This window comes from Mesoplodon mirus (genome assembly GCF_964341445.2).
Source record: "Mesoplodon mirus genome assembly, chromosome: 7".
Taxonomy (NCBI): domain Eukaryota; kingdom Metazoa; phylum Chordata; class Mammalia; order Artiodactyla; family Ziphiidae; genus Mesoplodon; species Mesoplodon mirus.
The window spans coordinates 112,518,799-112,534,343 of NC_138983.1; the positions used below are offsets into that span (position 1 = coordinate 112,518,799).

Below are 15,545 nucleotides of genomic sequence, written 5' to 3' on the forward strand. Positions count from 1 at the left end.
GGCAAAAAAATGATAGAACCCTAGAGATTCTTTCTAGAGGACAGATAAAGCCAATATTATATTTCACATGCTTGGCAAACACAGCATAGGTGGTGATCAGTTTATGATAAAAATTTAAAAGCCTTTTCTAAATTAATCATTTCAATTTTTTGTGAATACAAAAATTCATTGTAAAACAAAATAATGTCCTCACATTGAATGTAAGAAAACAATTTTTTTTTCCTTCCCATGCATGTTTGATTCACGGTTTGTTTTGTTCAATAAGAGGATGGTTTCCTTGGGTCAGTCTCTTCTGGGTGTCAGGTTTATTGGTTGGCTTTCACTGTGCTGGCCTTTCATCAGTCTTTATTCTGTTATGTGTGTCACCAGCCTTTTTTCTCTTTATCTTCCTGAATCTGCTAGTGTTCAGTTAAACTTCTCTATATTCTTGGAGCTAGCCAGTAATCATTTTAATACAAGCAAATTGAGCCTTTACAGGCTAAAATTCTTTATGAACTCTCTTAGCAGGCACTCACTAACAGCCTCTATATCAGTGTAGGTTTGGCAATAGAAGAGCAAGTGCTTGAAGTAGGGCCATGCCTTATTTATTTATTTATTTATTTTTGCGGTACGCGGGCCTCTCACTCTTGTGGCCTATTCCGTTGCAGAGCACAGGCTCCGGACATGCAGGCTCAGTGGCCATGGCTCACGGGCTCAGCCGCTCCGTGGCATGCGGGATCTTCCTGGACCGGGGCACGAACCCGTGTCCCCTGCATTGGCAGGTGGACTCTCAACCACTGCACCACCAGGGAAGCCCCATGCCTTTTTTAAAACCATGCTTTTGTCATTCTAGTTTACCTTCTCTGGCATCTCAGTCCACTATGTCATTTTAATCTTCTAAGTCAAAAGGCACATTCACCCTACATCTCCTCTGACCCCTTCACTATATACTCACCACACATTCTCTGCCTTCTATTATAGCACTTACTTTGTAGACTTTGCTTTATCCTTTTTTTTTATTTAGGTGTTTCTTGTCCACTAAACCATAAGGTTCTTGAAAGCAGAGTTAATCATATTTTTATCTCCCCTCTCCTAGTGCTTTGCCCCTAGTGGAAGGACCAAATATAGCTCATTTAAGTCCACCTCTCCTAAAACCATTTGGTTTCAACAGTTAGAAGCAGCATACTGATGAAAAAACTACAACATTTTTTTTTGTAGTCTAAGTACACATGCCATTTCAGTATATTTGAAATAACTAATTAAATCTAATAAAAAAAACAGCTGGAGTCACTATGGCTCCCCAAGACAAACATTTCTGATTTTTCTTAAATATCTATCTTCTGTGGGATACCCATAAACTTAAAGTCAAAATTAGAAAAAGTTCAGGCCATTTATAGACCACTAGTCAATCCAGATTTTCTTTGCAAGGAATAGGTATTCAGTAACTACTATCTAAATGAATCAAACTACTGATGGTTGTTGGGTTAGAACTGAAAAACTAGGGTTCTAGAACCAGCTCTATCAAGGACGAACTGTGATGCACGAAGATTGGCACCAAGACCCATGGGCTCTAGCAGCTGTGTCCCATGGGATAAAGGATGCCATCCAGAAGGTCGGCTCTCTGATGCACATCTCGAGGTGCTCAGAAATATGTCTTGCCAAATGGGGAGTAGTCCCACAATCTGTTAGGTAAAGTGCTTTATTATAAACTTGACTTTGATGTTACAACACTAGATTTATGGCACTTTATGTCAGGGTGGGAGGTAAGGGGAATATATAAATAATTGTAGTATTTTTATACCAAGCAACTAGGGGCTCTCAGCCTTCTTCAAGGTGCATAAATTTCCCAGGAGGAGTCTGTTCCTCTTTATGGACATTACAACCTCACTGTGATTTTCAGGTTCCCTCTTCTATAAATTAGTACATAATTGTGAAAATTGTTTCCACATTTCAACCCAAATTTTCAAGTGCAAATAAGTCTGGAAAGAACAATTATCTTATAACTTTTAATGAGGGAATATCAGGGTATTTTAAACTTAAAATCATGAATCTCATGACTCCATTTGCTGGTTTAATTTCTGAAAAATGGAAACATTTACCACTTGTATTTATAAAAATTAACTGAAATCACAGTAAAATATTCCCACTCAGACAATTCCTAATTGTCAGGGTTTAAAAACATTGTTAAGCAATGAGCGAATGGAAATTTACTGAGCACCTACTCAAGTCTCATGGAATTCTCATAACAAACTGTTATCTTGGAGACTACTATTCCCATTTGATAGATGTGGAAACTGAGATGCAGAAGAATTGAGTGACTTGCCTACAGTCACTGGACATATAGTAGGCATTTGACAAATACTTGATAGAAAATGAATGGGTGAGTGCAAGGATATCTGCAAGGCATTGGATTAGGCATGAAAGCAGCTGTCACCATCATAAGGCAATTCTCTGAACTCTAGGTGGATGTATGAAGTACATCTATGCAATGAAAAATAAGAAAACAGGTTAGGAGATGAATAAGAATCAAGGAGATCTTTCTCTTGTCTCTCATTTACTAGACTATGAGTCTGAGCTTTACACATTATTGGTTCCCCCACAGCATTGACTTTGCAGCCAACACACCCAGGTTCATGTCATGGCTCTCTACTTTATAGCTGTCGCTGAACCTTTCTGGATTTGTTTCTTTTATTAGATAAAATGGGAATAACAATACTCTCCTGCCAAGAAATTCATTGAGCTTGAATGCGTTAAAAGTGTCTGAAGCAAGGTCCAGACCCTAGCTCTCAGTAGGTATGCCTCACATTGACCTCGAACTGAGTAAAACAGATCAATGAAGTAAGGTTAAGAATAGAATCACCTAAACCAGAAGTGGCTAAGATTCTGCAATTGGTGATCACTAAGGAAAGGAAGGTCATGTCCACTTCGATCGAAATGTCAGAAAACAATGATGATGTGTTATTTTTAGTTAAATTTCATGGGACATAGCACTCAGCACAGTCCTTTGCAAGTAAAGACACTTAATGAGCCAGATGTTCCAGCACCAGCAGTTTCTGCATGAATGTGTGCTCTAGGAAGGGTATGCTCTCTCCTTAAGTCCATAGGGATACTGAGCACAAGGATGCTGCAGAGGATTCCCAATGCTACACAGGTAAAAATGGGTACAGGAACTACAGGGCAAACCCATTCATCTTTAACAAGAGTGAGTGTTCTGGAAAAGGCACATTTGTCCACCCAGACACTAAAAGTTACCTGTGGTTTTCTACTGCAAAATGGATTTCCTAATCAATGTGCATTTGAATTATATGCCTAGATGGGAGGAATAACTTTGATGATGAGAGTGGGCTTAGGATATCCACAAAGATAGACAGCCACTATAGGAGAAAATCAGAGGCTGCACTGGCAGTAAGAGAATAAACAACCAACAAGGTCCTTGCCCCTGTGTTGAGATTTTCTTCAAACATTTTATGTGTGTGCCCTCATAGACACATGTGACACTATAAATGATAATATGGTTTTTATTAATGCTTGCTGGCAAACTGAATGAGTGGGGAATTTAGTTACTTACAAATCATATGGGTTATAAAGAGTGGCTAAAATCTAAAAAATAAGCTTTAAAAAGGAAATGTCCAAAAAGCAAAAAGGTGCCAGAAATTTCTGGGTAAATATATCATAGACAAGTTTAGTACTTGGCGATTATTTTGTAAACTTTTAATGAGTTTACTGATTATACAAATACTTAAATATGACAATATTTGGGTACTCTGTAGGAGGCTCTCCAGATTACTGATGCTTATCTAAGAGCCTTATAAGGAAGAGAGCAGGGTCCACAGAAATACCTTGGTTCTGTGCAGAGTTCTGTATTCAAGTAATAATAATAGCTAGCATTTACTGAGGGCCCACTAGGAGTTGGATACTCTGCTATTATTAATCCTCACATGACTTTGCAAAGTTGTTATAATTAGGGTCATTTTACCAAATGGAGAAAACACAGGCTCAGAGGTCTTCACATAACTCTCCAAGGCCACCATTAGTACTTGAGTTAGAATTTTATTATAAGCTTACTTGACTCCAAAGTGCATGCTCTTTCCACTATGACATTCTTTCTTTTGCTGTATTTCTATCAAATTTATGGTAAACAATTTTAATATTGATAAAGAAAACTTTTACTTGGTACATACCAGAGGGTTCAGGAAACTCAGTGAAGCTAACCCTTATTCAACACAAGAAATTAGAAAAAGAAATCAATTTTATTTAACGTCTGTAGTACCTCTGTTTGTTTAATTTACCGGTAGATAGTTACAGAAGGATATCTCAAGAGTGACTTATCTGATTCATCACTAGCGTCAGCCAAGGGCTTTCTGCAAATTCTCACCCAGATATCAAATAGGCAGAGAGAGAAAGTTGTAAGCATTCAATTTACTGTGACTTTAGGTCATTTCTAAAATATGTTCATATCTTAATACACTCTGAAATTATTTCCTACATTCTAAACTGTTTTTTAATTACTTTTATGGGCAACTTCTACCAAATATTCACCAAAAATAACATTTATAAAAAAACATGTTAAACAACATATACCATGAGGTGTACCTACTTAAACTTTTTTATTTATTTATTTATTTTTGCGGTATGCAGGCCTCTCACTGTTGTGGCCTCTCCTGTTGAGGAACACAGGCTCCGGATGCACAGGCTCAGAGCCATGGCTCATGGGCCAGCTGCTCCACGGCATGTGGGATCTTCCCGGACTGTGGCACAAATCCGTGTCCCCTGCATTGGCAGGCGGACTCTCAACCACTGCGCCACCAGGGAAGCTCTGCTTAAATTTTTAAGTGTACAGTAATATTAACCATGAGCACAGTGTTGTACAGCAGACCTCTAGCAATTTTTCATCTTGCACGACTGAAACTTTATACCCATTGAATGACATCTCCAGAGCAAGACTTGGTTCTTTCTAGTTAGTATGACAAAGGGCATGACAAAGAAACAGCAATAAATGACTAATTTAAAAATAAAAGATATTTGTATCTAATAGAATTTAGAACCAATTTAAACATTTTATATGAAACATATTTATTTAATTTACTCATCAGCTTCTTATTCCTGTTATTTACCAATAAATAGTTTTCAAATTAAAGAATCAAGTGTTTTAGATATTACAGCAAAATAATGTCATGTAAGAAATCACAAATTGATATTAGATCCTGAGAAATGGGTTGGTAACTGTCCCAGAGTTACAACATCTAAGCATTTAGAGTCTGTGAAAATCATATATTTCAAACTCTGTCATTTGGACTCAATTTAATTTCAATATGTTTGCTTCACTCAATATTAAATTACTGATTTTTTAAAGAGGAATGCACATCAAATGTGGCCCCTGCATCTAAAAATGGTGACTCAGGGGCTTCCCTGGTGGTGCAGTGGTTGAGAATCTGCCTGCCAATGCAGGGGACATGGGTTCGAGCCCTGGTCTGGGAAGATCCCACGTGCCACAGAGCAACTACGCCCATGATCCACAACTACTGAGCCTGCGCATTTGGAGCCTGTGCTCCGCAATGAAATGCCATGACAGTGAGAGGCCCACGCACTGCGATGAAGAGTGGCCCCCGCTTGCCACAACTAGAGAAAGCCCTTGCACAGAAACGAAGACCCAACACAGCCAAAAATAAATAAATAAATAAATAAATAAATAAATAAAAATTTTAAAAAAAAATGGCGACTTGCTCAACATTAAAAAACACACAACCCAATCAAAAAATGAGCAGAAGACCTAAATAGACATTTCTCCAAAGAAGACATACAGATGGTTAAGAGGCACATGAAAAGCTGCTCAACATAACTAGTTATTAGAGAAATGCAAATCAAAACTACAATGAGGTATCACCTCATACTGGTTAGAATGGGCATCATCAGAAAATCTACAAACAACAAATGCTGGAGAGGGTGTGGAGAAAATGGAACACTTGCACTGTTGCTGGGAATGTAAACTGATACAGCCACTATGGAGGTTCCTTAAAAAACTAAAAATAAAATTACCATATGAACCAGTAATCCCACTACTGGGCATATACCCAGAGAAAACCATAATTCAAAAACACACATGCACCCCAATGTTCATTGTAGTACTATTTACAATAGCCAGGTCATGGAAGCAATCTAAATGCCCATTAACAGACGAATGGACAAAGAAGAATGGTATATATATACAATGGAATATTACTCAGCCATAAAAAGGAACGGAATTGGGTCATTTGTAGAGACGTGGATAGACCTAGAGACTGTCATACTGAGTGAAGTAAGTCAGAAAGAGAAAAACAAATATCATATATTAATGCATATATGTGGAATCTAGAAAAATGGTACAGATGAACCAGTTTGCAAGGCAGAAATAGAGACACAGATGTAGAGAACAAACATATGGACACCAAGGGGGGAAAGCCAGGGTGGGGTGGGGGTGGTGGTGGTGGTGGTGGTTGGATGAACTGGGAGATTGGGATTGACATGTATACACTAATATGTATCAAATAGATAACTAATAAGAACCCACTATATAAAAAAATTAAATTAAATTAAAAAAATTGGCAACTCTTTGGGGAAAATTGTATTTTTGTAAAGCATTACTGTAGTTCAAAACTATTAAGTTGGAGTGCCTCAACAATTATATCCATATTTTAATCACAACACAAACTGTGAGAACAGGTTTTCCTCTTGCTATTATGTGTTGGATTTTTCTATGGCAAACACACCATCATTCAGGAAAGGCAAGCTCTCCTGGAATAAGTAAAAGACTGCATCTCACTTACATTGTTAATCTCCATAAATGACCTCTCAATTAATGCCCAGTCTAGTAGAGTTTAAGGCTGATAATTTTTCAATGTAGAGATGTCAGATATCATGCTATATACTTGAGTAAATATACATTGCTACCAAGTTCAAAGTATTGTGTTTTAAAGGAATTGCAGTGCAACTTCAGTTAAACTACAGTGGTCATGCAATGATTCAGAGAGTGATTACATAGTTTGTAGAACATCCATATAATATTTTATCCAATTATGTGCAAATTTACTATGTTATTGGCATGTTCATCAGAAGAAATAAATACAACTTGAATTTCAAACGACTTTTTTTTTTTTAACTTTTGGGCAGCTTTGAGGTTGAAGGCATGGGGTTGAAATTATTAGCAAAAAATGCATTTTGGAACTGTACTTATCTACAGAGTTCAATTATCCATGCTACCCTTTTCTCCATTACCCCCTAGGAAACTGAAAGTTAGATATATTAACTTGTCCTATTATAATCAGTCCAGATGGTTTTACAGACAAGTTTGTACTTATCTATTACTTGTGAATTTGAAAAAAGTGGACCTTATATGCTGAAGTTCTGGCTTCAATACTTGGCAGAGTTATGTCTCTTTTCTCTCCCTCTTCTCCCTAAGCTTTTACTGTCCTCTTGCTTCTCATTTTCAAGTCTCTTCTTAAAGAGAACTAAAAACTCACTGTCACCTAATCTTCCTTCAAATAACAGTAGAAGCAAAGCATAAAATTTAATTTTATTAACTGTTTTCTATTTCATTACATAAGTTCTTCACCTAGTGTGTTTGTGCTTTATTTTAGAGTTTATAAAATTTTGTGATTTATATATTCACATTCAAGGGTCATCTTAGAATCCTGTTCTTTGGTATCATGAAAAATGCTACTTTTGATCAGTCTGGGCAAATCAGAATAATGAATGCTCAATATTCAAATATGATATTCAAAAATGATAAGTTTGTTTCTGTACATCATTAAGAGATTATTATACTGATAGTAGAAAACGTTTTTAGGGATCCTATAAAGTTCACGTTTTATTTGACACCTAATGTACCTCCATCATCTATAACTACTTTTCAGTTTTCACTCTTTTATTCACTGTCCCCTTTCTTATATATTAGGATACCAACCATGAATTTGTACTTTTAAGTTCTAAAAGCTGAAAATAACAGCTGAAATATTAAACCTGACTTCCTTTGCCTTTGTGATACAGGCAGGTGGTTCAGGATCGGAGGAATGATAAACAATTAAATCAGCACAGTTATACAAGGGCAGAGTCGGTGGTGGCTTTCCAGTTAAATGAAAGGGTACAGACCTGCCTTAGGGCCATTTTAAACAAGGGTTTAAGAAATGAAATCTAAGCCAACAAGGGAGAGAAATGTTTACGCTGTCAGAAATAAGTAGAATGGTGCCTTGAATGTTCTAGCAAGGTTATCTCGGTAACCAAAGGCATTCTTAATAAAGCTACAGTCCTTAGTCTATGGGGTGGGTTTCTATAAATGTTAGAAATATACTAATACTGAATTATTAATATCTTCAATTCCACAAACATTAACTGAGAAGCTAAAATATGTCAGAGACTGTGCCAATTTACTGGAAATATAGGATGAACCATCTCTCAATCCTGGCTGCCTCTAAGGATCTCTCTCAATCCCCTAGGAGCCATAAAATAATATCAATACCCCAGCCTCGCCCTCAGAGATTCTGAGTCATTGTGACTGGGATAGGACTAGGCACCCGTAGTTTTTTAAAGCTCCCCAGGTGACTTAATATTCAGCCAGAGTTGAAATCCTTAGGTCCTAGGCTCTCATATTCCCTTAGAGAAACACAAAGATAAAAATAGCAATGAAGTAGTAGGACAAATAAATGCTGTGGCATCTCAAAGTACTCCAAACTTTGGAGTGGTGTGCTTTACAGGGAGACGACAAGGGACAAGAAAGGCTTCACCAGGGAAGTGAGGCAAACGTTTCAGAATTCTCAGTAGCTACAGCTGGCTAACACTTCTTGAGCAAGTACTATGTGCCAAGTGCTTTTGATGGCACCCCTAACAATTCCTGAAAGTAGGTGTTATCATACACACATTGTCAATGAGGACACTGAGGCTCAGGAAGAGTCAGTGACTTGCTGAAAAAAATCACAAAACTTCTAAGTGGCAGGGTTAGGCTTTGAACCGAGACACCTTGCCTCCAACTCAACATAGTATCTGGGGAAAAATAAGTAATGAATTTAGGTGATTTTTAAATTTTAATACTTCAAAAAAATAGGTGTCAAGAAGGGCTGCCCCTCAAATATCTATAGTGGTTAAGATACTTGAAGACAGAGTCAGATTTTATCATTTCTTTCTCCAGTACCATTTTTAATATTTTTTTCTGGGGTTTTCAAAACATAGTGAGTATTTTATTCTCCTTCAAGTTGACCTAGTAGAGATCCAAAGACAGCAATGCTTTATAGAAAAGCCATTTCTTCTCTGAGTTGAATCCAATCTGAGCCCTGGGAAAATTCGATTTGAGAGTTACACTGATCTACATATGACATATCTGCATAACATCAGGGCCACCAGTGACTCTGTTGTCCCCACTTAGTTGTGCACTTTAAGTATATAAGATTATGACCTAAGCCATAAGCAGCAGACCCAGGCAGGAGTTAACTAACTAGTCATTTCAGCCTACATGTTTTAATATGTTGTCCTTACCATAAACATTACCTACAAAAGGGCCCAGGGTTCCTTTTAATTCCTGAAAGTACCCATGTCATTACAAAGTATAGGAAACAAGCTGTATTGTACTAAATACCTTTATATCTATGATGCAAGCCAGCCTTACAAGACTTGTAGAGAAAGTTTAAATAATAACAAATCTTAAACATAACAGACTAGAAATTATAGTTTTATTCAATGAGGTAATTACAAGTTATTTCTATATTAATTTGAGATAAACATTCAAATAAACATCCATGTCCTAAGATCATATCACTCAGATGTAGTACTAGGATACCTATATTTTAAGAGTGTAAGTATTACTGTTTTAACTCATGATGTTTTAATTCTGCCTGAATATTCCTTTTTTCTCCCTTCATTTTGCTCTCCTGAACCTTCCAGCTGAATGTGTGCCCTCACACTTGTCCACAATAGCCCAGATATTGGTTTCTTCCTTGAGACATTTATATCCTATGAACCACCAAGGGCACAAAGCACATAGTAGGACCTCATAAAAAATTTCAGAATGGACATTGAATGAATAGAGTTAAATCTTCCAGAGTTTTGACCATAACTTTACCAGAAGCCTCTCCTGCCAAAAATGACTGAGTCCCGGGCTAATTCAACATTCATATCCATCAGAGAGGCACAGGGGACTGTTACACGGGCACTGCCATTGGAGGCAAGAGAGCATGACTCTCCTTTCCTCTCCATTGTCATGCAGCCTTTGAAGAGTTATTTACCTTCCCTGACTTTGGTTGCCTCTACTGTTTACGGTGGGACTGATAATGCCTTACTTGCCAAGAAACACAAAGTTGGTCCAGATGATTTTATAAGGTCTTTTCTAGCTCCAAACTATGACAGATCTTTGACTGAATCAAACCTTTCTTAGTCCCATACAAACAACACAGTTTGGACAAAACACAGAACATCATTTGAAGGTTCTGTGTAAAAGATATGTGATAATGAACTAACAGTAATCATCTGATGTAAATGAATTAACTACATTGCATTGCAAATTCTTACTTATTACTATTAGCACTTTTATCTGCTTATGAAGAACCTTAGTTGTTTCTTACCTTTTGACTTCCTGTCATGATATGACCTGCCTCGATAATGAGGGGTGTCCAAATACAGATTCTCAAGATCTTCTTGCCATGACTCTGGATTGAAGTGCTTGAGCAGATCTTCCACAGTATCAAATTCTGCAACTGTTTTGTCCAGAGTATCCGCAGTGAGAGTGGGGTCCGTTACTGATGGAGAGTGATAGGATACCCCCTAAGAGTGACATACAGCTCAGTGTACTCAGAAAAAGTCCATTGCTATGAAATACAAGAGTCACACAACCATATGGAAGGAACATAAACAGACTTCTGATTACAAGACATCGTGTACATAAATATCATGCTAAGCCACTGTGCCATAGTCTTGCTATATTCCTAAATAAGAACAATTAAGTGGTAAATCATAGTCATTCACTTTTTTGCAAATCAAAAACTGGCAGGTCATAAAACATCCAGGTCATCTGCATTGCAATTATTAAAAAAAAAAAAAACCAGCTAAATGGAAATATCAAAATAAGTCATCCAATTTCTTGGTTCAAAGTCTCAAATCATCATATCCATATCAACAAATAATGGTGAGCATGTAAATTCTGAACTCCTTTCCATGCAAATCTTGAATAATCCATTCATTCTCTCCATTTAGCCTCAGTGTCCCATCTTTGTAGCTCACCTAGCATTGCAGACGTTCTGTGAACAGGGTTTAAATTTACTCTGGAGACATCATGATAAAATTTGGCACTTTAACCAGCTTACTAACTGTCAACAAGGATAATAAGCCATGAAATTGGCCCCCTTGACCTAAGAGTAGAAGATTCACATGCGTGTGCGTGCATTTTTTTAACATCTTTATTGGAGTATAATTGCTTTACAGTGGTGTGTTAGTTTCTGCTTTATAACAAAGTGAATCAGCTATACATAGACCTATACCCCCATATCTCCTCTCTCTTGTGTCTCCCTCCCACTCTCCCTATCCCACCCCTCTAGGTGGTCACAAAGCACCAAGCTGATCTCCCTGCGCTATGTGGCTGCTTCCCACTAGCTATCTATTTTACATTTGGTAGTGTATATATGTCCATGCCATTCTCTCACTTCATTCCAGCTTACCCTTCCCCCTCCCCGTGTGTGTGTGCATTTTAAGTGCTATAGTTTGTGAGGGATCCCAGTTGCCATTAAAACATTCTCAGGAATACTCTTCAAATGGGGAATGCAACATCATTGAAAGTCTGGAAGGGATCATGTATTTTGCCGTGGAATATACCCCCACTTAAGTTTCCAAGCACTTACTTCACTAACCCTTGTACAATCTAGAGGTAAATGAGCCATGTAGCAAACATCTCTGTAAAAATTCATGACTTGGGCCTCCCTGGTGGCGCAGTGGTTGAGAGTCTGCCTGCTGATGCAGGGGACACGGGTTTGTGCCCTGGTCCAGGAGGATCCCACATGCCGCGGAGTGGCTGGGCCTATGAGCCATGGCCACTGGGCCTGCGCGTCCAGAGCCTGTGCTCCGCAATGGGAGAGGCCACAACAGTGAGAGGCCCACGTACCACAATAAATAAATAAATAAATAAATAAATAAATAAATAAATAAATAAATAAAATTTAAAAATAAAAAAAAAAATTCATGACCCATTAACAAGGAAATGGAAAGCACATAGTCTCCAATGATTTCTAAATGTCTTTAAAGAAACTGCCAAACAAATAAGATCCCCAAAGCGCAAATATCTCATATCTCTACAGGAAAAATAGAGATTAATGAAAACTTGCATTTCTGAAACTCAGCTACATTCCTTTTGAGAAATAATATGCCTATGCGTTATAGAGTCCCAGACAGTAAAGCCCACATTTATATTCTCTCAGGTAACACATTTTCTTTTTAGCCAATCAAAAGCCAAAAGTCCCCAAAGGATCACTTGCTCTTAGGGCAACAGTCTGTCTTTAGCAAAACTAAGAAGTTTTATAAAAGCATAACCTACAACTGGTATAACTTAGGAGATTTCAAACACGCCCTGTAGGGAAAGGGAGTAGGTGGCAAATGGGGTTTGGGGAGTAGCGTGTGAGACATGAGATTGACTGCTGAAGGTATCAAGCCAGTTCCTTAATCTAGGAGTGTGTTTGTGTGTGTGTGTATGTGTGTGTGTGTGTGTCTCATAGAAGCTGAACCCTAATTGAAGCACATCACTTCTGATTTTCAGATCCCTCTTGACATCCTATGCTAAAGGCGGCTAAATTTATGATTCAGTAACAAAATTCCAGATTCCCATTCAACTTTGTATTGTCTGGATCTACAGTCTACCTGGCTCATACACAACAGATGATTTACAATTAGCTTTGTATCATGTGGGTCTAAGAACCAAAAAGTCAAAATGAGCTGGCCAAAGTTAGGTGCATGGCAGCATATGAAAGCTTTGAAATTAAAATTCTTCCCTCTTTTTTGAAACAAAAGCAGGAATGTCAATCAAGCCATTCAGACACAAGCATAACCTACTTAAATGGCTCTGAGGAACCCCTGGCAAGGAGTTTCCTGGGGTTGGTCCTATCAGTACCTAAGGTGTAGTGTGTATTCAGATATCTCTCCAAGAGAAAGCTGTGGAGAGGATCTTAGTCCCTGAGGAGGAGGAAGGAGTCTAGTCTCTTCTAACATTAGTCTGAGGAGCAAATCCAAACCATAGGTAAAATGTAAAAGTGTCCTTGTGGGTGAGTTTTACTGCCCTTTTCAAGTTTTCACTTGAAACACTAATGATATTTAAGAAAATATTTATGAGTGACTAGGTGATCTAATCAACCCATGAGAATATTTTTGTTTCTGAGGCAATTATATTAGAACTATTTTTGAGAGAAATACTAGTTGGGTGTGCCTCTTTCAATTGCACTGTAAATTTGATCTCATTCAGCTTTTGTTATATGTTTGTAAAATCAATTTTAAAACTAAGTGAATTACTTTTAAAGTAATGATAAAAATCTGTAAAAATGTTCTGAAAACTGTAAACCGGTTTCAACAAAAACAAAGAGTGGTTTATACAGAAGTAAATGGTAGGTCCAAGGGCTCTTGCTCCTACTCTAGAAGGTTCTTGAAAATCAGAATGCTAAGAAAAGAAGCTAGGTCTCCCTGGTCTTCCTAGAGAACTCAGCAGAACCTGGACTTGGAACTCAACCCAGAAGAGTTTCCAATGGATTTGGACCTAGTGCTGAGCTTCCACAGATGCACCAAATGGACAGGACAATCCTTCTCTTTAAGAGGACCTGGATTATCCTGAATCAGTGAAGGGTCCTTTAAATTTAATTTCTGCCCTTTGGGCAGGAACGATTAGATAACCCTGAGCTATCATGGATAACATACTTGAGAAGCCAGAGGATCTCCTGACAGAATAGACTGCTATGTCCTGAATGGCAAAAGCTGCCACTGGCATGTACCTTGAATTGTCAGTCTTGGGCTGCTAACTGCCCACACCTCTTGCCTAGCCTCCCAGCTCCTCAGTATTACCTGCCTTATTTTAATTTTCACCTTCCTGACAATGATTGCCTATACTCAGCTAGGTTCAGAGCATGCATTCTTGACCATCAGAAACAAACAAAACACTCTTAATATCACAATTAGAGACCTCACTGATCTCGATCAGATCATGTTCTAGTTCAGCAGCCACACCAGGTGAATTAAATAGTCACAGAATCAATAGCTGAAGAAATCCTGGCATCTGAGAGAAGTTTTTAAAAATCCCTCCAAGTACAAAAGATAGAACATCACTTCTGGAAAAAAAAAAAAAATTAACTCTGACTCAGCCACAGTAACCCACTTTAGAACCATGGACAAGCTTTCTCCATGCTCTTAATCTTTTAATGAACAACTGCATTTATTATCTTGCAGTTTATTGCTACATAAGTGCTACTCATAAGATTGGTGAAAACAAAGTCTGCTCTTTCTGTACAAAGTAGATAAGTATACAGAATACTGGGAAATGACTAAATTTGGAGAAAAAAAATGGAGCATGAACCATTTTATAGTTTCAGGGTGAGTTATGTTTTATTTCCAAGCCAAATAGAACACAAGCCTGGCTTGCACTTAAGTTATGTTACCATAAACATGGATTTTTCACACCTGAAAAGATCCTTGAAAATGCAAGGTTAACAGCGTCCCCTGGAATATTCAAAAAACTATTTCAAAATTCCCCACCTGAGCTTGGGCCCTGAACTGTTTCACACCTTTGATATGTCTGGCCAGTCCTTTAGTTGCAACGTTCTGCTTTGAAATTGATAAATATTTAAGTCATTGTCTATCCCCTGTTCTTACAAGGGGTACTGACATTTCCTGGAAACCTTTCTGAAAGAGGAGAAAAAAGGGCATCTGACATAGCCCACTATAACCTAAAAGAAATGGAAGAACACATCATGTTTGATATCTGGCTTTGGGTCCAGCCATAGATACTTCATGAAGCTGAAGTCATCCCAGGGTTGACCTTAGCTACTACTCCATCAGTTGTCTTTGCAGGCAACAGAAAAATAAATTACTTACGGAGATTGAGCTTGTGACTGACTCCCAATTGGTCTCTGAGGCTGCTGCAGGTTGGAAATCTTCCTAGAAGGCAAAGAAACATCCATGCAAGTCAGGCAAACCTCTGTTCAATTCATTACATGCACAGTTTCATCTCAGCCATCTGAATCTTCTTCCAACTAAGTGACAACAGGAATACAGGCTACATTACTGCTGAACAGGTCACCATCTGTCTTAAGCACCTCTCCTCAAGAACCCTTGTCACTCAAGACATGGACAACTGCATTCACATTTACTTATAAACACTGGCAAAATGAAAAATGTGGGGACAGGAGTTCAAATTTTAACTCAGCCATCTACTGACTGTGTGACCTCAGGAAATCTACTCTCCTCTCTTCCTCTTCTGTAAAGGGCTGGTATGGGATGCTTAAATTACAGGGCTGTTTTAAGAATTAAATGCATTGGTTATGTAATTATAATTAGCACTTAAAGCGCTTAATAAAGAGTAATGA

At 37.9% G+C, this 15,545-nt stretch overlaps 1 protein-coding gene across 4 annotated transcripts in view; it reads right to left on the reverse strand.

The window, feature by feature from the left end:
- The window catches only part of PDGFD (platelet derived growth factor D), a 226,117-nt gene that overhangs the window by 14,416 nt on the left and 196,156 nt on the right, over positions 1-15,545 (reverse strand). For all 4 annotated transcript variants that reach the window (XM_082626483.1, XM_082626485.1, XM_082626482.1 and 1 more), the window contains 2 exons: positions 15,055-15,117; positions 10,563-10,761 (listed from right to left, as the gene is read on the reverse strand). In XM_082626483.1, the coding sequence (XP_082482609.1) occupies positions 10,563-10,761; positions 15,055-15,117 (262 nt within the window). The remainder of the gene's footprint in view (positions 1-10,562; positions 10,762-15,054; positions 15,118-15,545) is intronic.